Source organism: Enhydra lutris, unplaced genomic scaffold, assembly GCF_002288905.1.
Source record: "Enhydra lutris kenyoni isolate GAN:26980312 unplaced genomic scaffold, ASM228890v2 scaffoldscaffold8, whole genome shotgun sequence".
Classification (NCBI taxonomy): Eukaryota; Metazoa; Chordata; class Mammalia; order Carnivora; family Mustelidae; genus Enhydra; species Enhydra lutris.
The window spans coordinates 15968682-15993528 of NW_019154092.1; the positions used below are offsets into that span (position 1 = coordinate 15968682).

Genomic DNA, 24847 nt, shown 5'->3' on the forward strand with positions numbered 1-24847 from the left:
TGAATCATCTATTCCAATCAACAAGGCACTCTGCTTACCAAGTTTTAAAATGTTTTTTAAAATGCTGCACAGCTTTCTCCAGCACATAGCTAATGAAGTTAGAACTCTCAGCACTTTCTTCAAGAGGGATCTTGAGTGTGAAGTTGGGGGAAGACAGAATGCTCAAGTCTATCATCGTGTCATCTTGTTTGGAAAAATTGCCTTCAGGAACATTTGGAACCACCTAAGAAGAAGGATTATGCAGCAAAAGATTACTCATCCCCAGTGCACATTCAGAATTAATTTAATAACACATGAGTCAGGATAGGCTAGGTTGTGCTGAGGTAACAAAGTAGCCCCAACATCCCAGTGGCTTCATATAGCAAACATTTATTTCTCACTTATGTTTCATGTCCATTTCAGGGAATCTGTATAACCTCTACCGCTCGGGGCCTGGTTGACAGTGGCGTGTCACCTCATCGTCGTAGTCCAAGGAACACCTGGCTTTCTCTGTGCCCCTGGCAGAGACAGAGAGTAGATCAGCACACACAAGCCCTGCACTATCTCAGTCTAGAAATAACCCCAGTCAGTCTTGATCACAATTCTTTGGCCAGAACTTGCCACACGGCACCACTTCGCAGCAAGAGCAGCTAGAAAAGATGAGTGAGCAGATGGAATATTTGGTGAGCACAACTGTCGGTGTCACAAACCTGTCACAAACATTAATGCGATGCACCAAGTTTTATCCTGAGCTTTCCTAGGACAATTACAATTTAGGGTGGCATGTGTTTGTGAGAACCAGTCGTCTGAAAGTCACAGTGGTTGCTCTTAATGAATTTTCAAGTGCATATGCTGTGATTGTAATAATTTAAATGAAACCATACTGACATGCAAGTTGATGTAACCTCAAGAGAACTATTTTGAAAATGTTTCAAATAACCCCCTTATAAAAAAAATTAAAAGAAAATATTAGGTCAAATAAAAACTGATAATTTCTTAATTCTAATTTATAAAGGAATAGCTAACAATGTCCCCCCCCCCTTTTTTTTTTGGTGAATATGACCCACATAAAAACTGCATAAAGCATTTTTGTCTAGCTTAATAAATAATTATAAAGCTAACACCGTGTAACTAGAACCTGAGGGGCATAACTTTTTTTACCTGCTGGAATTTATGTGTTCCTCTTCAGTCCTTGCTGTTTTATGGCTTTGCACTTTCTGTTACATGATGAAATAAGAGCTGTTTTGAGAAAAATAACTTTTACAGGTAGTTCAGCAAAGTGGTTAAGTCCAGCAACTCTGGAGAAGTGCTGCTTGGGCTTGAATCCTACCTAGTTCTACCGATTTCCTAGCTGTGTGACCTCAGACAAGTTGTTTAACTTCTCTGTGCCTCATCTGTAAAATGTGAAAAACAGTGCCTTGTAGGATCACTGAGATTATTAAACAGTCTGGTGTATGAAAAAAGTCCAAAAACATTGCCTGACACATAGTAAGTGCTCTTTAGTGACAATGATTATTAGAACAATGTATCCCTGAAACCCACAATTTTATTTCATATGGAGATTTTTTATACAGAACTGCCTTTGTTATCAATATAAAGAATTTCTGGTAAATCTGTTAGAGTTACCCAGAGACACTAGAATAGAAGCAAACTGAACATAGAATGGAAAATACTGATGACAATAAAAGCAATTAACTCTTGGCTATAACTTTGAAAGCATTGCTCAACTTTTTCTTCAAATCTTATTCTTCAAGACAAGACCTTTTCCTCATTAGCTGAAAGTCTGTATTTGTGAGGATGATCAGATATACTGAATTATTTTACTCTATAGGGTATGATCTATCTAACGAAGGAAATGAATCAGAATCAGCAAGGATGGGAGGGTGGTTTTCAGAACCTTTTGAATGTGGTTGGGAGTTACAAATACATTTTTTTTTAAAGATTTTATTTATTTATTTGAGAGAGAGACAGTGAGAGAGAGCATGAGCGAGGAGAAGGTCAGAGGGAGAAGCAGACTCCCCATGGATCTGGGAGCCCGATGTGGGACTCGATCCCGGGACCCCGGGATCATGACCTGAGCCGAAGGCAGTCGTCCAACCAACTGAGCCACCCAGGCGTCCCAGTTACAAATACATTTTACATCATGACTCAAAAACACACGTCTTACATATATGTATACACATTTATACACATACATGCACATAATGGAAATGAAAGTTCCATGATATATGCATTTGACTTGTTAAATATAATGCACTCTCATATTTTCTCTCCTAGTTTGCCCTATTCTGTTTTGTTTGTTTGTTTAATGTGCTGGTTCTGGCCATCTAAACCTATGTCTCAAACCACACAGGGGCCACAGCTTTGCAGTCTGAAACAGACAGAACTACTAGCACACAGAATGTTATAGGTCAGATTCCCTGGAAGCAGAACCTGAGACTGTGATGCACGTAATTGATTAAGGTTGGGTTCAGGTGAAACTTTTGGGGGGATTAGGCAAGCAACACAGACAAAAGGGAAAAGCTAATCTAGGATGCGGCTTCAGGTGACCTCTGGCCTTAGTTTGATGCTGCAGGGAGCTCTTTTTTTTTTTTTTTTCCAAATTCAATTAGTTAACATATAGCGTATTATTAGTTTCAGAGGTAGAGGTCAGTGATTCATCAGTGAACCCACTGCTCATCGCATTACGTGCCCTCCTTAACGCCCTTCACCTATTACCCCTGCCCCTCCAGCAAACCTCAGTTTGTTTCCTATGATTTAGAGTCTCTTATGGCTTGTCTCCCTCTCTGATTTTGACTTGTTTTATTTTTGCTGCAGAAAGCTTTTAAGTGGCCCCTAGGGCAACCCTTTTGGAGATCTGGGGCTAGGAAGAACAGTGAGCAGCGGCACCAGCCAAAGTTGGTAAAAGGATTCCCGGGAATCTGGGTCAGGCACTGACATAACGTGTTGCACAAAATATTGCTTCTTCAGTTGCTCTGCCTGGTGATTTCTGTATGCAGGTCTTTTTAGGAACCTGTCAATAACTAACCTGGTACACTTGTATGTTAACGTAATGCATGTTGTGGGAGTGGGGGTGGGGGCAATTGGTTAGAAGAGAAATTCAGTCACTGTTTCATGTTATGCAACAAGAGTTCTTGACTGATGGTGGGAGACATGGTCTAAGTGCCAATTAAGATAGCAATATGCTTTGATGTGAATATTAGTAGACAAATATCTTTAACTCTCAAGGTAAGTCAGCAGCTTTTTGTTTCAGAACTTTTGAGAGCTAGAATTTACAGACTCTTGCTTTGGATAAGGAACCTATGCTAATAGCTTCACAGACATCTATTTTAAGGTATCCTACTATTCCATTTTTTCAGGGGGGGAAACTGAGACCAAGAAAGGTTACGGAACGTTTCCAAACTTACTCAGCTGCTAAGTATCAGGGTCAGCATTTGAATTCATTGCTTCACCTGGAAATCTTCTCTCTTGAAAGTTACATTGGTCAGGTTTCTTCAAGTTTGCTTGAATCAGTTGAGTACATCCCTCTAGCCCTAAGTGGAACTGGCCATGTCTGGATTAGAAAGTATTTTGCATTTTTAATGGATTTTCCCTATAGAGTTTCTTGTTTCTAAGAATCATGCACACATTATATCAAGTCAGACTGAATACAGTCATTGTGGAAATATGAATATGCTCCCACAGCTTGTTTTCAAATGCTGATGTACTTAAGAAGTGAATTAACAGGGAAAAAAAAAAAAACAAAAAAACGATGGATGCACATGTAATCTCCTTTTTTGTTCTCGGGTCTCTCCATTACCTTTATGGAACTGGAGATGTTCTCAGTTGCTAGAGTCTGGTTTGCCAGTTCAGCCACCCAGCCAAACTCCTCTCTCATCTTCTCCATCAGATATGCCGTGTCCTCTAGGTGATGCTGGGCCATCTGGAGAACCTGGGCATATTGCTGGTGGGATATGTTGACCAATTCGAGGGCCTCGTCCACTTTTGTGTGGAGGTCAGGTACATCAGGACAGTCTAGTAAAGAAGAAAGTAACGTGGTAAAGGGAAATGTCTGTGGAATTTGGAGTTGGGTGAGGAGCGTTTAAATCCTAGCTCTTAAGCTATTTCTGTTTCTAGCCTTTGGACCTTCAGTGAGTTTTCAATGAGGTAAAATAGGCGTGAATGAAATGATACTGTGAAGTGCCTGCTCATTGGACAGACACACACTGGAGATTCAGCCAATGTTCCTTTTTCTTTTCCTCCTTTCTGTAGTGTCTCTGAACGGTCATTAGGGCTACTCACTGATATTCTGATCAGGACACCTGGGAGATTGTGCTTCCCGCCACCTTGAAGTTCAGTGGGGCCATCTTCAAGGTGATGGGTCTCACTTCCGGGGAAGCATAAGGAACAGTTAAGGATTTAGCACATTCCCTTTCCCCTGATGGCAGAACTAGGTTTGCTCCGTAGAGTGGAGGCTGCGTTGCCCTGAGTGAGAGGGGTAGCAGGGCCTTTGCTCAAACTGTAACTGACATGGCACACGGTGAGAAATCAACCTTTGTGCTGACAAGACACTGTGATTCTGCAGCTCGGTGCTGTATTGCATAATAGCCCATCTGAACCGAATCAGGATTCTAGGAATTTATACAGCTGTGCTGATGAGTGGCTGGATACTGTGGAAAGATTATCTGAAAATTATGGAAGTGTCTATGTGTTAGGGTGTTGAAGATCATCGGAGGTTGTTGTTGTGGAGAAAAGACCACAGACTCTTTACAGTATGTCTTTAACTGTTTACCAAAGAGCCATGCCTTCAGGAGGACAGGGGCAGGAGAGAATCCACCAACCAGAGGTGGGTAACTATTTCATCTGAGGTTTCTTTTGGATACTTAAGATATAACACAAGATTCCCTGGCACCTCACACATTTTCATATAATTTTGAGATCTTTAGGAGAGGGAGCTCCTTGTACTTATAAGTAAACAAATTTGGGGCACCTGGTGGCTCAGTCGGTTGAACATTTGGCTCTTGATTTCAGCTCAGGTCATGAGCTCATGGGCTGTGGCATAGAGCCCCGTGTGGGGCTCCTTGTTTGGTGGGGAGTCCACTTGAAAAATTCTCTCCCTCTGTCCCTTCCCACACTTACACGCTTGTGTGCGCTTTCACTTTCTCTCAAAATAAATAAATCTTTAAAAAAATTTTTGCAGTAACATGCATTGGGAAAGTGATTCAAGATAACATTTTGACAACAAAGGGAGTCACAGTCAACGAGATGTAGTATACACTTGAGGGCTACCTGAGTGGGTCAGTCAGTTAAGCATCCAAATCTTGATTTCAGCTCAGGTCATGACCTCAGAGTTGTGAGATTAAGCCCCATGTCCTAAGATCTCTTTCTTCCTCTCCCTTTGCCCCTCCCCACCAGTCTCTCTCTTCCTCTAAAAACAAACAAACAAAAAGATAGGGTATACATTTAAGAAGAGTTTGAATATTCTTTTAAAATGTCTTCACTGGCAACTTCAGAGTTGTTAACTTTTACAATAGTAATAAAAATATACATATTGTAATGACAGGGGAAGAAGATGGTGATTGCCTCATGATTTAGGCAAGAAGAATTCTACAAAGGATACTCATTTCTTCTTTTAGAGAGTACCACCCAGGAAAAAAGATTTTCGTGGAAGAAAGGTGAAACCTCATGTAAAATAGAATCACATGGGAAAGGAAAAAGTACAACTATATTCACAGATGATGTGATCTTGTATACAGAAAGTCCTAAAGAGTACAAATACACAGAAAACTATAAAAACTAATAAACAATTCAGCAGAATGCAAGATCAGTATTGTATTTCTATACAGTATCAACAAACCAAAAATGAAATTAAGAAAATAATTGCATTCACAATTGCATTAGAAAGAATGAATTGCTTATGAAAAAAATTTAAGTGGAAGATTTATATACTGTAAACTAAAAAACATCTTTGAAAGAAATTAAAGATTTAAATAAATGGAAAGACATCTTGATGGATTGGAAGACTTAATATTGTTAAGATGGCAGTACTCCACAAGTTGATCTATAGATTTAATATAATTCCTATCAAATACCCTGCGGAATTTCCTCTCTACAGACATTGATAAACTGATCCCAAAACTTATGGGGAAATACAAGGGACCCAGAATAGCCAAAACAACTCTGAAAACAAAAAAACAGGGATGCCTGGGTGACTCACTTGGTTAAGCATCTGCCTTCTGCTCAGGTCATGATCCTGGGGTACCAGGATGGAGTCCCATATCAGGCTCCCTGGTTGACAGGAAGTCTGCTACTCCCTCTGGCCCTCACACCCTTACTGCTCTCTCTCTCTCTCTCTCATTCTCTGTCTCTCAAATAAGTAAGTAAAATCTTAAAAAAACAAACAAACAATAAAAACAAAACAAAACCCTAAAGTTGGACCTCTCACACTTGCCAAAACTTCCCACAAAGCACAACAGTTAAGACAGTGTAGCATGGGCATAGGATAGACATATAGATCAATGGAATAGAACTGAGAGTTGAAATAAACCCTATTTGCTGTTAATAAATTTTTAATAAGGATCCCAAGATAATTCAGTGAGGGAAAAAACAGTCTTTTTAAGAAGTAGAACTGAGACAACTGAATATCCACTGCAAAAGAGAGAAACTGGATTCCCGCCTCACACCATACAAAAATGAACACATGGACTAAATATGTAAGTCTTATAGGTGAAACACGTGTAAATCTATGTGACCTTGGGCTAGGCAATGGCTTCTTTTAAAAAAAATTTATTTATTTGAGACAGAGCAAGTGAGGTGAGTGGGGGGAGGGACAGAGGGAGAGGGAGAGAATCTCAAGCAGACTCCCCACTGAGCACGGAGCCTCATGTAGGGCTCTGTCTCATGACCTGAGATCATAACCTAAGATCAAAACCTGAGCTGAAATCAAGAGTCAGATGCTTAATGGACTGAGCCACCCAGGAACCTCAGCAATGGCTTCTTAGATGTAGGATCAAAATACAAAAAAGAAGAAACAGATAAGTTAGATTTCATTGAAATGAAAAATTTTCATACTTCAAAGGGCACCATTCCAAAAGTAAAAAGGCAGCATGTGGGAATGGGAAAAAATATTAATAGATAATATATCTGATAAGGGTTTAGTATCTAGAATATATAAAGGACTCTTACAACTCGATGATAAAAAGACAAATAACAAAATTAAAGTATGGGCAAAGGATTTGAGTAGACATTTCTCCAAAGGAGATACACAAATGTTCACATGGTGGTAGATAGGTGTCCAACGGCAAGAGAGAAGTTTTGTGTTTGTTTTTTTTAAAGATTTTATTTATTTGAAAGAGCGAGAGAGTGAGTGAGAGAGAATGAATGGGGTGGGGGCACCTGGGTGGCTCAGTGAGTTAAAGCCTCTGCCTTCGGCTCAGGTCATGATTTCAGGGTCCTAGGATTGAGCCCCGCATTGGGCTCTCTGCTCAGCAGGGAGCCTGCTTCCCTTCCTCTCTCTCTGCCTGCCTCTCTGCCTACTTATGATCTCTGTCTGTCAAATAAATAAATAAATAATCTTAAAGAAAATAAAAGAGAGAGAGAGAATGAATGGGGTGGGGAGGGACAGAAGCAGACTCTCCTCTGAGCAGGGAGTCCACTGCTGCTGTGGGGCTGGATCCAGGACCCCAGGATCACCTCCTGAGCCGAAGGCAGATGCTTCATGGCCTGACCCACCCAGATGCCCAAGAACAACCTTTCATTTATAAGCACATGTCAAGCCTCCACTTTGGTCATGTTTGCCAATGCCTCATTCACTAAGGACAGACCCATGGCCAAGCCAAATTTATGGACTGGAAAAATAAAAAAATATATATAATAAATATAAAATATAAAATAAGATCTCTCTTGCTGGAAGTAACCACAAATTACTGTGATAATTTTGTTTTTAATCTTTTTTTTTTTTTTTTTTTTTAAAGATTTTATTTATTTGTCAGAGAGAGAGGGAGAGAGAGCGAGTGCAGGCAGACAGAATGGTAGGCAGAGGCAGAGGGAGAAGCAGGCTCCCTGCTGAGCAAGGAGCCCGATGTGGGACTCGATCCCAGGACGCTGGGATCATGACCTGAGCCGAAGGCAGCTGCTTAACCAACTGAGCCACCCAGGCGTCCCTAATTTTGTTTTTAATCTATACATACATCCCCTTCTGCCTAGGAGAGTTCCCAGTTTATGCCTATTGTTCTTAAGTAATTGTTTATATACCCACATCACTTTCAAAAGAGATCTAGTTTAACTGATAATTATATGGTCTTATATAACAAAATGGGCAGAAGACAGGAGTTCCTTGGTATAAATCCATTTGCCTATCACTTATATTAAGAAATGAAATATTACCTAAACAGATGAAGCCCCCCACTGTGCCCCTCCCACATCAAAAGCCCTCTCTGTCCTCTCAAAGGGAAACTACTATTTTGAATTTGGGTGTATATATGCAGTACTAGTAATTGATATGGGAGAAGAGGAAAAGAGTCACAGCAAATATGTTTAAAATCAAGACCAAAAATGTATGGTAACTAGTGGGAAAACAAAAAAGATTTATGATGTCTTGGAAAATATTTATCAAATACAATATTTATTTATTATAAGATTTATAAGATCTTACATCTATAATTGTAGCTATGTGCTCTTAGAACAAGGGAAGAATCAAACGCTGATTGAAGAGGCAAAATTATTGTTTGGCAAAATGTAGAAGAGTTGTTTGTAATAGCAAAACATGGAAGCAACTTAAATAGACTTCAGGGGAATGGATATATTGTGATATGCCCACACAGACTAACGGAGCAGTGAATTAATGAATTAGAACATGTATTCACATGGCTAAATCTTACTAACTATACTGTGACAAGCCAAGTTGCCAAAGAACAGCTAAGCAATAATATTTTACATTGTTAAGAAAAATTACCCCAAATTTGGAAATAGGGGCAGAAGAATGGCTGCATTCTTTTCAACGTTATATACACCATTGTCCAAGAGACCCATCTAAAGCCTCTTTGATTCGCTAGGGAAATGATCTTTTGTTGGGTTTACCATTTACTGGTGCTCAGGGCCAAATTCTGTGTGCTTAGATGAACATTCTAAATTGAAAAGTTGCAAGTGTTTTTTGTCCAGTAGAGATATAAATTATTTTGGTCAGATAGAAAACATCACTGCAAAGCTTACTGTTTTATTGCCTGTTAGAAGAGTAACTAGTTTTATATTTAATTTTGCAATCTAACTTCCACGTTCTATCTTTGACTATAAATTCTCCAGTCTCAGGGCACCTGGTGGCTCAGTGGGTTGAGCCTCTGCCTTTGGCTCAGGTCATGATCTCAGGGTCCTGGGATCGAGCCCCGTATCGGGCTCTCTGCTCTCTCTGTCTACTTGTGATTTCTCTCTCTGTCAAGTAAATAAATAAAATCTTTAAAAAATAATAATAATAATAAATAAATAAATAAGTAAATTCTCCAGTCTCTCTTATACTCCTTAGAAACAGCTTTAACACTTTGTGGATTCCCTCATTAATAGGATAAATTCATCTTGACACGTGCTCATTTTATATTTGTACGAGTCATAGTTTTAAACTTAAAAATCATGCTTTAATAATATAAAATTAAGAACATGCAAAACATTGCTATGTGTGTTGTGTGTGTTGTATATACATGTGATAACAATATAAAGAAAAGTAAAGGAATGATAAACACTAAATTCAAAATAAGTTTCCTTTCTGGGGGGATAAGAAGATATGATCTGGAAGGAACACAGAGAGGGCTTCATCTCTTTGGGTAATGTTTTCTTTCTTTCTTTGACAGACAGAGATCACAAGTAGGCAGAGAGGCAGGCAGAGAGAGAGGGTGAAGTAGGCTCCCTGCTGAGCAGAGAGCTGATGCGGGGCTCGATCCCAGGAACCTGGGGTCATGACCTGAGCCGAAGGCAGCGGCTTAACCCACTGAGCCACCCAGGCACCCCAATGTTTTATTTCTGAATCCAGTTGTAGGCATGTGGGTTTTTGTTCTTTTATCCTCTATACCGTTATAACAAAATGCATTTTATAATGAAAGCTTTAAGTTGTGTGGGAACGCAATAGAGCCTCCTTTCTTTGATGTTCTATCTATGCAGCTGCCGATTCACGTTTCATGCCTTCTGTGTTATCCAATGTGCACTGTAGCTAACGCAGTCCAATGTATGATTATCCAAGGCATTTGTACTATATTATCTGATTTCTTCCATATTTTTTCCAGTTGTATTGACCAATAATTGACATATCACGGAGTTTAAGCTGTACAGTGTGATGCTCTGATTTACATATATTGTGAAATAATTATTGCAATAGGCTTAGCTAATATCCATCATGTCATAGAGATAAAACAGAAAGAAAACAAAATTTCTCCTTGTGATGAGAATTTAGGATCTACTTTGTTACCAACTTTCCCGTACGTCACACAGCAGTGTTAGCGAGAGTCATCCTGCCATACGTAGCCTACCTGCTTCAAACCTCTTTATCTTAGAACTGGAAGCTTGTCCCTCGTGACCGCCTTCCTCTGATTCCCTCTCCCCATCTTCTGTATGATTTTATGAAAGGAAGAGATTAGTCATCAAAGCTTTTAACTGGATGAAAGGAAGGTAATGATATGTAGATGGGATGTTTGAGTGGGACAGTTTTTGTAAGTGATCAGGGTACATGTGCGTATTTTTCTCTTATAAGAACTTCTGTTTCTGCATGCAACCTTGTAACCGTGACTTAAAAAGCAAAACCTTTATTGTACAGTGACTAATACAACACAATAAAAACTAAAAAAAAAGCAAAACCCTAAATAATGAAAATCATTAGTATGGTAGACATTTCATGTAATCTGCAAAACACCCGTGTAAAATAGACACATTCTTTCCATTCTCCTTGTGATGAAACAGAGGTGCAGAGTCACTGAATCAGTAATTCAGGAGAAATAACAAAAAGGCCCAGTTTATACTCAGCCTTCTGGCTTTTCAGCAACTCCTTCGGGGCTTTAGCGAGGTAAAAAGCAGAAGCATGGGAATCAAAATCTCTTGGCTTTTGTGAGAAAATGTGTTGGGGGGTGGCCATAGTGGGTGGGAGGGGTGACTTTAGTTACCCTTTAGGGAAAGGAGATGAGGGGAGGGAAGGAGGGGGGATAGGGAGGAGCCAGGGGAGAGAAGGATTTCTCACTTCTCTTGGCCAGGTCTGGGAGGAGAAAGTCTATGTGGTTTCTGAGGAGGAGCCACTTTACATACTTAAATACTAATTAGTAATTAACCCACCAACTGGAAAGAGTTAATACCACTTAAAAAAAAAAAACACTCACTTGGCTAATAATTTGTTTATATAATGGGAGGATTGCTTCCATTGGGGGGCTTGCTTTTTCCTTGCAGTAAGAAGAAAGGAGTGCCCTAATTTGCTCCTACCTTCTCTTTTGCACACATTTAACCATAAAAAATGTCACAGCAGCAATGATGAAATATTAAATAAGAGAAAAGGCGAGTTGGCCTACTTTTGAATAATAAAAGTTTATAAACCTACACTGAGCACCCCCAAACAGCAATAAGCATGCAAAAAAAAGTGCTCGAAGGAAAGTAGATGAACCCATGATGCTTGTAAAAGTGAGATTTTGGCCTCTGACCAGAATAGCATTGAAACGCTGGAAAATAATAAGTATTTACCTTCCCACAGGTAATCCTGACACTTTTGGCATCTGGCATGAAACTGGAAACATTCTGACAAATTCTGGCCAAGTTCTCCACACAGTCCTCTGTCCTGCACAGGCGACACCTTTGAATTCAGGCTTCCGTGGTTAGAATCTGCAGGTAACATAGTGTTTGCACATTAATGTCATTAGAGTCTGTACTTTTTCTTTAAGATTTTATTTATTTATTTATTTAACACAGAGAGAGAGAGAGAGAGAGAGAGAGAGAGAGAGAGAGAGAGAGAGATCACAAGTAGGCAGAGAGGCAGGCAGAGTGGGGGGAAGCAGGCTCCCTGCTAAGCAGAGAGCCCCATGTGGCGCTCGATCCTGGGACCCTGAGATCATGACCTGAGCCAAAGGCAGAGGCCTAACCCTCTGAGCCAGCCATGCGCTCCTAGAGTCTGTATTTTAAAGGTGTGGACATGATGTCATTTCTTTTTCTCACCAGTTCTTTCAAAATCTTTCTGTATTCCATCATAGGAGGGCATATAGTGGCAACCATTTGCTAGGACAATTTGACATCTATTAAAAATTGCTTATATTCTTTGATCCAACAATCACATTACTATGATTATTTGTATATGTCCCTCCTCCCCCCAAAAGGATTAATGCATATAATTTTTATTTTCTGGAAGGAATCATGAAGAATCTTTTGGAAGAGATAACTGGTGGGGTGAGAGAAGGCAGCTTTCATTTGTTTGTTCTATATTTGAATTATTTTAAGTTTAGTGTCATTATTATTTCTGATGTCAATGGATTAAATAAGGGATTGTGGGCCACTTTTCTCTTTGGATTTCTTTCTATTTAAAAATTTTCTGATACTTATTTCAATTTTTTAAAGCTATAATTGGGAAGTACATTGGAGTTTCAGTGATATTGGTAATGTCTGTTTCTAAAGCTGGGTGGTAGGCATTTCCTTTCTTACTATTCCTTTTGTATTTCATATGTATAAGTTATGGTTGGTGGGTCAAAGATTTGGGAAAACATCTAAAGCTGATCAACTTTTGAGAGACCCTTTTCTTTTTCTGGAAGAATTAATAATTCATATGAAAAAATGTTGTAAAAAAAGTCTGTCCAATAGAAAATTGACACTTCTCAGTGTCAATGTTTCACATTTATTAGGATACATTTATTATTAATTTACCACATTTTAAAATGAAGCATTTCATTTTGAGATGAATTGTGATGTCTGCTGCTTAAAAACCTGAGGCCCTGGTTAGATCATGTGGTGTATAAGGCAGCCATCTCCTTTGGTTGACTACAAAGTTGTGGCCTCCCAACTGCCTTCCAGAACCGTCCCCGTGGAATTGGTGGCATCCCCTGTCACCACCCCTCCCCCCCCCAGAGTTCCTGTGAGGAGTTCTGCTACAGAGCTTATCTCTAGCTTTATGTACTATTTGCTCTCTTATCCTCTCTTTAGACTCCCCCCTCCCCCACTGAGGGAAGGAATTTGGTCCTGTCATTTGAAATCATGCTGTTCTTCTGTACCTTCTTTGTCATTTTGCTCACCATATGGTAATGGAGATAACGTAATTGCCCAGTGATCTGTTTTCCTTTCTCTGGACTGAGCTCCTGAAAGTCAGGGGCTGTGTTATAATCATTGTCTTATTCTCAGTATCTTGATCAATATCTGGCATGTAGATCAGGGATGACAAATTCCAGGGCCATCTGATACCAATTTCTCATCCTGTGACATGGCAGTAACCCATCCCAGAACCTCCAGACCCCTCTAGGCAGCTCCTTCTGGTGCCATCACTCATATCAACCATCTACTCTCCCAACATGCCTCTGTCTCCCCGCCCCACTCATAGGGAAAATTAAAGTCAGCAAATGCTCTCTAAGGTTGGATTAGAACTCATATCTCCTGGTGTCTGGCACTGTACCAAGCTACTACATCACACAGTTTTATTGAACATAATCTTATCTATCCTTTCCAGGGATTTATAAGGCAAGAGAGGACAACTACAAGAGCTATTTTACTCTTTCAACAGATTCAGGAATTGAGGTTTAGAAAGATCAAAGTAGGAAAGAAATTCTCCCATATGAAGACTAAAATGAAACCATACTAAATATAAAGATTAAAAACCAAAATATTTCAGATTTTTTTTTTCTAAGTAAGCTCCAGGCCCATCATGGGGCCCAACACAAGACCTGACTCACAACCCTGAGAGCAAGACCTTAGCTGAGATCAAGAGTTGGATTCTTAACCAACTAAGCTACCCGGGTGTCCCAATAGTAATTTTTACTATTACTTCTTTTCTTTTAATGGTGTTCATTATTCAATTTTAGCTATTTTTCTAATTTTAGCTCTTAGGACAATCTTGATAAATGAAGCCCATCCATGAAGGTTGTCAGAAAACACAGCGATCACTCAGTCACTATTGGGCATTGTAACTGACAGGAGGCTTGTATTAGTTCCCTGTTACTGTTGTAACAGATTACCACAAATTTAGTACTTGGAATGACACCAGTGGTTTTCTGGTTCAGTAGGTCAAAAGTTTGAAATGGGTCTCACTCGCCTAAAATCAAGATGTTGCCCACGATTTTCTTTTCTGGAGGCTCTAGGGGAGAATCTGTTTCTTTGCCTTTCCAATTTCTAGAGGCCAAACTAGAGTCCCCTTCCTCCACCTGCAAAGCCAGCAAAGTAGGGCCAAGTCCTTCTCATGCTACCATCTCTATAGATTCTATTCTGCCTCCCTCTTCCACTTCTAAGAATCCCTGTAGCCATGTGGATAATTCAGAATAATCTCCCTATTTTAAGGTCAGCTGACAATCAACCTCAATACCATCTACAAACTTACTTTCCCCTTGTCGTGGAACACAACATATTCACAGGTCCTGAGGATTAGGGTGTAGATATCTATGGGCAGCTAGTAATCTGTCTACACAGGGCAAAGCTCAAAATGTCCTCTCTTTAGGCAGATTTTCCAGGAGTGTTAGGTTTATGGTTCACCTAGAAAAGTAACAGAAACCACTTGCAAATACCCTAGAGCCCTTGTCTGACTCTTCTTGATAAATAGTCCACAGGTGCTCATCGGAGAAGAGAGTGTCTCCTCTGTGGAGCTACCTGGGCACTGAACGGTTAGGGGAGGGATAGCAGAGGAAAAAGAGTATAAGGGTGGGACATGTTTTTTTTTGTTTTTGTTTTTGTTTTTGTTTTTTGTTTTTGTTTTTGTTTTTGTTTTTCCTATTTGCATTTACATTCCCTTTGCATGACAGGGTACTCTGATATGTGGGTCTCCTTCAAGGTGGAGGCTGCGCAGAGGGCCAGCTGAGCCGGGTCTGGTTCTGGGCTGTGAGAATGGGGAGGAAGCTGGGGCAGAACTGGTGGAAACCTGCATTATTAGTCCGTGGGGTGGGAGGGAATTGCAATGATTAGCAAGTTATTTCGATTTCAAAGTGAGTGAATCACTCTACACTCCTGTGCACGTTTGAATGCAGCAACCCACATATAAGGTTGTACGCAATGTGAAAGATGGGGGCCATTATTTTGTTCTAATGAACACATTTTGAATATTATCCCCCAACAATTGCCATCTGTTTAAAAGTTCAGGCAAAAATAATTTAATATCACCCCAGCATTGATCTATTTAGTCTACTGCATTGATGCTTTTCCTGAATATTGGAAACCTTAGAATAGAATGCCAGAGAAAACATCTGACTTACAAGAAAGTCTTCCAGACCCTGAAATAGAACCCAAAAAGGATTCCAGTAATGATGGCTGTTCTCTGCTCAGGAAACAATGGTACGGGAAGGATGTCATGTGTTGTTTTTTGGCTTCAGTTTCTGGTACTGTGAGGTAGGTCCCTTCTGTATAGAGACCAGTGGTGCAATGTCATGGTAATTTTGAGAATTTCATTCAGATGTTGCCAGGTACAGCTGATATAATTAGGGGAAATAGCTAGAAGGAGCCCATTTCTTTCTACATACAAAAAGCTGTGAGTTGGGGCACCTGGGTGGCTCAGTGGGTTAAAGCCTCTGCCTTTGGCTCAGGTCATGATCCCAGGGTCCTGGGATCGAGCCCCACATTGGGCTCTCTGCTCAGCAGGGAGCCTGCTTCTCTTCCTCTCTCTCTGCCTACTTGTGATCTCTGTCTGTCAAATAAATAAATAAAATCTTAAAAAAAAAAAAAGCTGTGAGTAATTAATATATACAACTTGGAGAGTTTGGAGAGAAGTATAAACCCATGAAACCATCAGCACAGTCTATGCTATAAACCTATCCATCACTTCCAAAAATGTTCTCCTGCCATCTTATCATCATCATCATTATTAAGAATGCTTAACGTAAGACCTACATTTCTTGGGAAATTTTTAAGTATGCAGTACTGTGTTTGTAACGATAGGCACTATCCTGCACAGTTGGACTTCTAAGTTTAGGACTTACTCATCTTGCATAACAGGAACTTTGTACTCTCTGACCAATATCTCCTCATTCTCCCTCCACTCAGCTCCCAGCAATCCCATTCTACTCTCTGCTGCCATGACTTTGACTAGTTTAGATTCCTCATATAAGTGGTATCATATAGCATCTGTCCTTCTGTGTGTGGCTTGTTTCAGTCGGCATAATGTCCTCCAGGTTCATTCACGTTGTTACAAATGGCAGGATTTCTAGAGGGAGCCCACATTATTTTTCATGTCAGAGGGGAGCATTCTTTCCTGTGGGCTTATGGTCCATAAGACATAAGTCTAAGGAAATGTACATGCTACCTTGGCCCCCCAAGCAGCTCTCATTTCTGAAATGCTGTTTCCCAGCCACTCCACAGAAGCCCAAGGAAGCTATCTCCTTCTGCCTGAGGACACACAGCAGCATTATGCTTCCAATGTGGAATATCTTGGGGGCATGTTTGGCATCGGTAGAAGGCAATTCTTATCCTTTACTGATATTCTGGTTTCTGTAGTTTTGGGTTTGTCAGTGAGCATCTTCTATGATTTTATGCATAAATGTTACGATTTAAGGGATTATGGCAGTGAGACTCGGAGGAGGCTGTGGAGAGCACTCAGCGTGACCTGGTTCATACGGGACACCAGGCTCCTAACCAGACTGAGAGTGGAGGAGTCTAGACTGATTTTAAAGAAACCCCCTGATGTTCAAGCAGAAAAGAGCTCAGCATATCTACATGACTTTCAATAAAGGAGGCAACTGTTCTGTTCCACTTCTCACGCTGCTAACATTTTCTTTCTCAGCTTTGAAAATTTGCTTTAAAAAGAGATACCAGCCCCTCAGGACTCTTGACAATGATGGAGGAGGGATGGTGTTTGGCAGACTTCAAAGCTTCCTCTAAGAGGCTCTGAAACTGATACCCCATAAATTGTCACTCTCAGAAACACTGAACAATGACTTAGAAATGTCTACTATTTCCAAAAGTAAACAAAGCTTGACCTTAGTATTGACATTTAAGTAAAGCTAGGCTTTTAATACTTGCCTTTGCCTTGTTTTGGTAAATCCTCTATTGTATTCAGGGTCTCCGTGATTGTTGTGCTGATACTGTGATAAATAGAGAGACTGAAATTATAAAACAGCTGGAAGAAGCTGGGAATGTCCCAGCTTTGCACGGGATCCGCTGTTGCCCTTGGCTCTTGGGATAAAGCTGGAAGAAAGTTAGGCTGCATTAAGTCCATATCTGACATGAAATATGATTGAAAATTCTGGTCAAATTCTTGCTGCATCTGTTTGAAGACGTTAAGACTTCTGTTAAAGAGAAATCTCACATCCACAGTCAGCTGGCTGAACACATTCTCTATTTGAGCCATTTGTGCATCCTCCTCAATGAACTTTTCACCCACAGGGAGATCTTTTTCATTATCCTCATGAAAAGGAAACAGGTATTGATATATCTTCCTGAAAAACTGTTCGACCTATGGGGTGGAGGACAAAAATGGAATAAGAAATTAATTTCCTTTCTGGATCATTTCTTTTTTTTTTAATCGATTTTATTTTATTACTTCTAAATGGAAAAAATAATTGACACGGACCATTTCTTATTGTAGATTTTAAAGTCAATTTACACTGGTCATTCTAAATCAAAAACAATTCTGGGCAAGCTAGGAAATGGTGACTCCCCTTAAGATAATTTATTAACACTCTTGTATCTTTGACTTTGATTGTGGAAAGAGGATCTGACATTCTTCCCAAGGCCTAAAAAAGGCCAAATTTTCAGTATTGCTGACAAGCCACGCCTGATATACTGGCAGTGGTTGGGATGCCGTGGTCTAACTGGAACAGTCTAGGTTTCCCCAAAACTCTGAAAAAGGCTCTTGTCTTTCACCTCTGTCTTAGGGTTTGGGCTGGAGGTTGGTTTGTTTCATTCAGTGGAGTGTCATTAGTGACTTTATGGTCTCTTCTTTCTTGTCTCATAAATTAGTCCATGAAAAGGAAAAGATAAACACATTCATGCTATATTATAGATGCCTGATAGAGTTAAATAGGTTACTTAGGGACGGTTATATATTAGTAGTGATCAAAGCCTTCCCTGGTTATTGTCAAAGAAATGAAGCTCTAATTGTAGAATTTTTACACTCAGTGGAAGAATTTTTCAGCAGTCACACCATGCTCTCCATCTATATGGTGCCTAATTTCATGCCAGACCACAGTTGCCCTTATATGGTAGTGATGTGGCATGTTGACTGTTATGGAGCATACCAACTAACATCAGAACACTAGCATCCCAGTCCTGCTCAAAGAATTCTCCAGGAACTCTTAGATTACTCGTGCCTTCCTCAAAAAGTAATCTGGGTTGATTGTCTGCCCCTCGGTCTGCCAGCTTCTATTTCCCTGAATCCATCCACAAACACAAACCTTAAAGCCCCATGAAAGTTTCATAAAATCACACAACTGGGATAGTCAGGAATGGTTCCCAAATCTCCTGCCTTCCAGCCAGTGCTCAGTCCACCATATTCTGGTATAGTGAAGAGTGACTGGGGCTATAAAAACAGAGCAGATGCAATTAACAGTGGAGGCAAATTAACTTGGCAAATGAATTGTCCTAAGGGTTGCTCCATCTATAATTGGGTATGGCACTGCCAAGTCAGGAACATCCTCTAATTAGTGCATGCTCTGATATGGAGACGGAGATTTCACTGCCTTTCATATTGAGCTCACTTCTTGAAAGGAAGAGAAATTCAGGCCAATACAATAGGAGCCTGCCATGGGGCAGAACTCATCCTATTCAGGTCACCACCCTCTGTGATTCCCTCTGCCCAGATGATAGCCAAAGGGAACAAAAAGAAAACATGCCAGTCCTATGAGACTTGTGTAGGTATGGCTAAAGAGGACGTGAACGTGTGCATATGTGTGTATTTCCAGAAGAGGGCAAGCCTATCGAAAGAGAGATTCAGGAGGCTGAAAATGTCTTCAAATATTTTGCCTCCAGGGGAAAAAATTCAAGCAGGTTGAAATCAGAGACTATGATACTATTATTCAGAATTCAATTCAGCATTTATTAGATAGCTACAATGCTTACATGAAGACAGATAACATATTATGGTCCCTGGCCTCAAAGAGCTTACAATCGAGTGGGAACATGTTCACAAATAACAAGAGGCAGGAAGATTCAGAATATTGCTAACAGAGACACATACAGTGTCATTATAGGGAGAGACAAACACTGAATGGCTATTTGATCTGATGTGTTGAATGTACGTAGGGGGTTCATACATAAGCAAGCATGAACGTTAGATTCTAGATTGTAAAAGGCTAATATCAGGTCAGGCATCTCTATTCTAAATAGTAAAATAAATTAATTTTTAAGAATTAAACTGGAGTAGGTACTTTCAGAATTCTGAAACCTTGAGCTCTTATTTTTCCCTTACCGTATTTTTCACAGAGGCCCAACTAGGTTGGCAGGTTGTATAAAATCTCATGCAGCCATTCTCCAGGCAAGTCTTGCATTCATCCCAGGAGCCTGTCAAAGACACCTGACATAGGCTTTCTTCTTCTTCCAGATGTTCCTGCACTTCATTCATGAGTTTCAGGGCTTCCTAATTAAAAAGAGAAACAAACATCCTATTTTCATCTCATAATTCTCTGTGTGTACCAAAGCTGATTTTTTAAAATATGCATATTCTGATGTACTTCTTCATTCATTCTTCGGGCCCCTGGCTGCTGGCAGAGCTTGAATCTGCCTTTCTGTTTGATTAAGAAACGAGCACTGTTTGATCCCTACTAGGGACTGCAAATCTTCTCCATCTATCCATTTGTGCCATCAACACCTATTTCTTGGGTACTCGCGAAGGGACAGACATTACATTAGATGTGGGTGAACCATGACATGGTCCGTCTCTGGGGGACGACTATAATTTACTTGTGTGCTTGTCTGTCTCTACATCTAGTTCTTGGAAGACGTGGAAAGTGGGCTTTAAAGCTTATAGAGCTTACAAATGTATTTCCCTTATTTATGCTGCCTTTAATTTTTGTATGTGCTTAAACATTGCACGAAAGTACAACTCTTGTATATCAAATCAAATCTGCCCAGCAAGTTACACTTTAATTGCCGAGATGTTGTGTTATGGGGGCAGAGGTGGGGGCACGGTGGTGGTGGGGGGGGGGAGGCGATCTTTCTTCTCGTCTGTATTCCAAGTGCTCCCCCTCGTGGTGCCTTGCTGAATGTGTCCAGGTCCCGCTCTGGGTGATACGGAATCCGGCAGAAGGGACACCTGCCTCTGAGAATCTCAACCCTGCCCCAGGACCTCCCTCAAGGCCAGCACCCCTGCCTAGACCCCTGACCTCCTTGCATGTGTGGACTTTTTTTTAAAGGAAATTTTTTAGGATTTTATTTTTTTTATTTGACAGAGAGAGAGGGAGAGAGAAAGAACACAAGCAGGGAGAGCAGCAGGCAGGGTTGGGAATAGCAGGCTCCTCGCTGAGTGGGGAACCTGATGCCCGCATTGGGCTCTCTGCTTGGCGTTGAGCCTGCTTCCCCCCCGCCGCTCTCTGCCTGCCTCTCTGCCTACTTGTGATCTCTGTTTGTCAAATAAATAAATAAAATCTTTAAAAAAAAGTAAAAAATAAAAAAATTCCAGAATACTATCTAGAAGATTATTTGAAATATGGACTGAATACCCACTCTGGCAAGTGATGAACCTCACCCTTGAGATGTTAATGATAACAATTCATGTGTATAATTTATAAATAAATTAATGTATATAAATTTAGGAGTGAATGCTAATAATAATTTTAGTAATAGGGATGGGAGATCAAAAAACCTTTGGAAGGGGCACCTTGGTGGCTCAGTGGGTTAAGCCTCTGCCTTCAGCTCGGGTCATGATCTCAGGGTCCTGGGATCGAGCCCCACATCGGGCTCTCTGCTGGGCAGAGGGCCTGCTTCTCCCTTCTCTCTGCCTGCCTCTCTGTCTACTTGTGATCTCTCTCTCTCTGTGTCAAATAATTAAATAAATAAATAAAATGAAGAAAAAAAAAAAAAAACCTTTGGAAACCACAGACCTAGCCAGAAATTTCTGTGACACTTTTGAATCAATGTCCCAAGTCAGAAGTAACTAAGATAAAGTCTTTTCAAGGAACTAACACTTCCCTAACAGACAAATCCCCCAAATTCCTGGATTTGGAGTCCTGCAAAGGTCTACTCTGCCAGGACTGTGTTCTTAAGAAATTTGAAATTTCCTCAAACTTTTCCTCTACTGAGAGCTGCTGTCCAAAAGATCCATTATTAGGGGAAAGAAGTAATTTATCAATTGCACTAAGAAATGCAATATTTATGGTCTAGCTATATTTAAGAACAGGTGTGATTCTCAATTACTGTACCTGCTTTTCTTCTCTGCATTTCTTCAGGGTTTTCATCAGATTGGTATGTTCCTCCTCTCTTCTTTCCATCATGATTTTCATCTGCTTCATACCAATCAAAGCCTTCTTCACCTCTTCTTCTACATCTATGTCTCCAGCCTCAGAAAAACCTAAAAGATACATTGTAGTTTTTTCCTTTGAGATCTGATTAGATTACAATGTATCAGAATTACAATGAATTCACCAACTTTTCACCTCAGACTTTTACCACATCAGACTCTGAAAGCAGATGACAACAAATCAGCTGTCAGCTGCTCCATGGACACAGCTGCCACATAGAGGATACCTTCTATTCCTTGCTTCTGAACTAGACGAGTCAGAGTTCACTTAACCTCATTCTTGTCATTTTCCTCAGGGCCTTTTTCCATGTATCCTTTTTTTTCCTTTCACTTAAAACTCAAGTGTGTTATATTAGAAAAATATTGAAAACTTCTTCACAGACTATTTATGTTAAATGCCCAACTGGGAACCTCAAACACAGTGAACAATTTCCCGTTCTTTCAGCTTTAATTGCCTCTCCAGGAGGCATCAAACCTAGAAAGTATCTCATATAATGCAAGATTCTTTAATAACCTACTGGACATCTCTTACACAACTTTAATAAGCCTGTAGTGGGCATGAAATTCATTATCATTCTCTTTGCAGTAGTCAATGTGGCTTCCAAAGGAGCTTATGCTTGCTTCCAAATTTAATATTACACATCCCTAAAGCGACATTTTAACTAATATATTTTTCTAAGTGTTCAGTACTCAAAGCATGTACTATCAAGCAAAGGTCACAAGTTAAGGAGCATAGACCAACCAGATTCGATGTCATTATAACCCGTTCTTCCACTATGTCAAGAATAGCTACACAGATTACTTTAATTGTTTAAATTTTTCAAGTGCTGGAAAAGAATTTCACTGTTCATTAAAACTGTGCTTAGAGGACACCAAACATCTGGACGATACCAAGAAATGCAGTCCAAAAGTTGGCAAGTTTTATCTGTATGAGAGCAAACATCTGGATATGTGAACCTTCTCAGATACTCGACTGGAATTTTCTATTTTTATTCCAGATGTTTGGCGTCATGTCTACTTGGTTTAAGTGCCTAGAGAACATCTCACTGTGAAATTAGAAGGCCGAAATGAATACGGTTATCTCTCAACTGTAAATCACCGCAAATGCCAGCAGGACATGCAAACAGGCAAACAGGACACAGCACAGATAAAGAAACCAAACTTACCCTTCAGGTTTCCATGGATATCGGTTTTGTCCTTCCAAGTAGGCGCACAGTGACAATCTTTCAACCATAGCAGATACACAATAAACACCAAGAGTGATGGCTTCATGTTCCTGCTGTTACTGCAAAGGAAAAATAAACCTGTACCAAATGCCTTCAATTAGGTTCGTTTTCGCCAGCATCAATTGAAAACACATGGTGATCCAAAGCATTTTTCTGTCAATTTTTCTTTATGACTTTAGACAAGTTATGCTAATATGCCCGAGACATAAGGAGACTTGGAATATAAATTTTTTTTTTTTTTTGGAATATAAATTTTAAAAAAGACAACCTAAGTCCCTATTTTGTTTACATTCTTTATGACAGCTAAATAAGATCATCATCTGAAGTATTTGAACTTCCAAGATAACGAATAGTATGGATCATAGCCCCATAGAATTCATACCTCATTTTATGTTCTTGTCAATAGTAAACATCCTGAAGCATAGAATTAGTTAAAATTCTGAGAGTTTAAGCAAGTTTTTACCTAGGTAAAAATAGCCTCACAGATTTTTCCCATATGTCTTATAAAACCATCAAGATATATGAATAGTGCACAATTAAATTTTTTCTTCTCAGATAATGAATTTCCTTTTAAATTCAATTTGATGTGCTTTTGTTATAAACATTCCAAATATAAATGTATGCTTTTTAAAAAAAAAAAAGCTCCCCAAGCCCCCCAAAACTCCCACAAATGTATACTTTAATGAAGTTAAATATATAAAATAAGTTAGTTAATAACTTCTCCCAAAGGGATATTTATCTGCTTTTTGTATATTTGTTATTTTGGAACAAAATTTTCACTATTTAATCACTATTTGGATTATCTTTTAAAGAAAATAACACCAATACTAGTAGTTACAAAGTTATCACATTTTACATAAATCTAGATCTATCATTTGAACTAAGTCTTCTCTTTCTGTTAAGATCCTGTTTATAAAATGAAGCCTGTTAATATATTTACCACTAACTTTGCAGTATCTCTCCAGTGAGGTTGCCACCAGCTTCTGAAAGGTCCTTCACTTTTATCTGATTTAATTTTGATCCGTGTCAGGGATTTAGCCTTGTTCTATTAATTTGATGACACAGTTCTTAATCCTATTTACCTAACATTTTGAGATTAAGAGTATGGTTTAAAATTTGATAGGATTTAGAAAGAAACACTAGAGGGCGGGCTGTGCACGTGATCAGGAACAATGACCCTGAGTTACTTCATTTTACACAAATTTTTTTTTTTTTTTAATTTAAAGTATAGTTGACATACAATATTACATTAGTTTTCAGGTAAACAACATAGTGGTTTGACATTTATACACCTTATGAAATGATCATCATGATAAGTCTAGTTACCATACATCTGTCACCATACAAAGTAATTGTAATATTATTGACTATATTACCTATACTATAATAAATATAAATGTAAATAATAGTGCAATAAACATAGGGGTGCACATATCTTCTTGAATTAGTGTTTTCATTTTCTTCAGATCAATACCTAGAAGTGGAATTGCTGAATCATATGGCAGTTTTTAATTTTCTGAGGAACTTCCACACTGTTTTCCACAGCAACCGCACCAATTTATATTCCTACCAATAGCGCTTGAGGGTTCCTTTTTCTTCCCATCCTTGCCAACACTTGTTATTTCTTGTCTTTTTGATACTAGCCATTCTGATGGGTGTGAGGTGACATCCCATTGGGGTTTTGATTTGCATTTCCCTGATGATTAGTGATTTGAGCATCTTCTCATGTTTCTGTTGACCATCTGCATGTCTTCTTTGAAAAAATGTTTATTCAGGCCTCTGCTCATTTTTTAATCAGATTGTGGGGTTTTTGGTATTAAGTTGTATGAGTTCTTTGCATATTGTAGATATTAACCCTTATCGAATATATCATTTGCAAATATCTTCTTCCATTCAGTAGGTTCCCTTTTAGTTTTTTTTTTTTTATAGTTCCTTTGTTGTGCAAACCCTTTTTAGTTTGATGTAGGCTCACTTGTTTGTTTTTGCTATTGCCCTTTCCTGAGGGGATAGATCCAAAAAAATATTGTTATGACCAATGTCCAGGAATTTACAAACTCTCTTTTCTTTTAGGAGTTTTATG

General features: G+C 39.4%; 1 protein-coding gene across 1 annotated transcript; it reads right to left on the reverse strand.

Annotated features, from left to right (window-relative positions):
• LOC111142735 (clusterin like 1) lies at positions 1 to 23758 on the reverse strand. Its single transcript, XM_022496024.1, has 8 exons — positions 23708 to 23758; positions 22708 to 22826; positions 21444 to 21592; positions 19496 to 19663; positions 17110 to 17542; positions 11662 to 11799; positions 3779 to 3993; positions 1 to 223 (listed from the first exon to the last, which is right to left on the reverse strand). Exons 2-8 carry the CDS (start codon positions 22811 to 22813, stop codon positions 35 to 37), a joined length of 1398 nt encoding a protein of 465 aa, XP_022351732.1. The 5' UTR covers positions 22814 to 22826; positions 23708 to 23758; the 3' UTR covers positions 1 to 34.
• Between the last annotated feature and the right edge of the window lie 1089 nt (positions 23759 to 24847).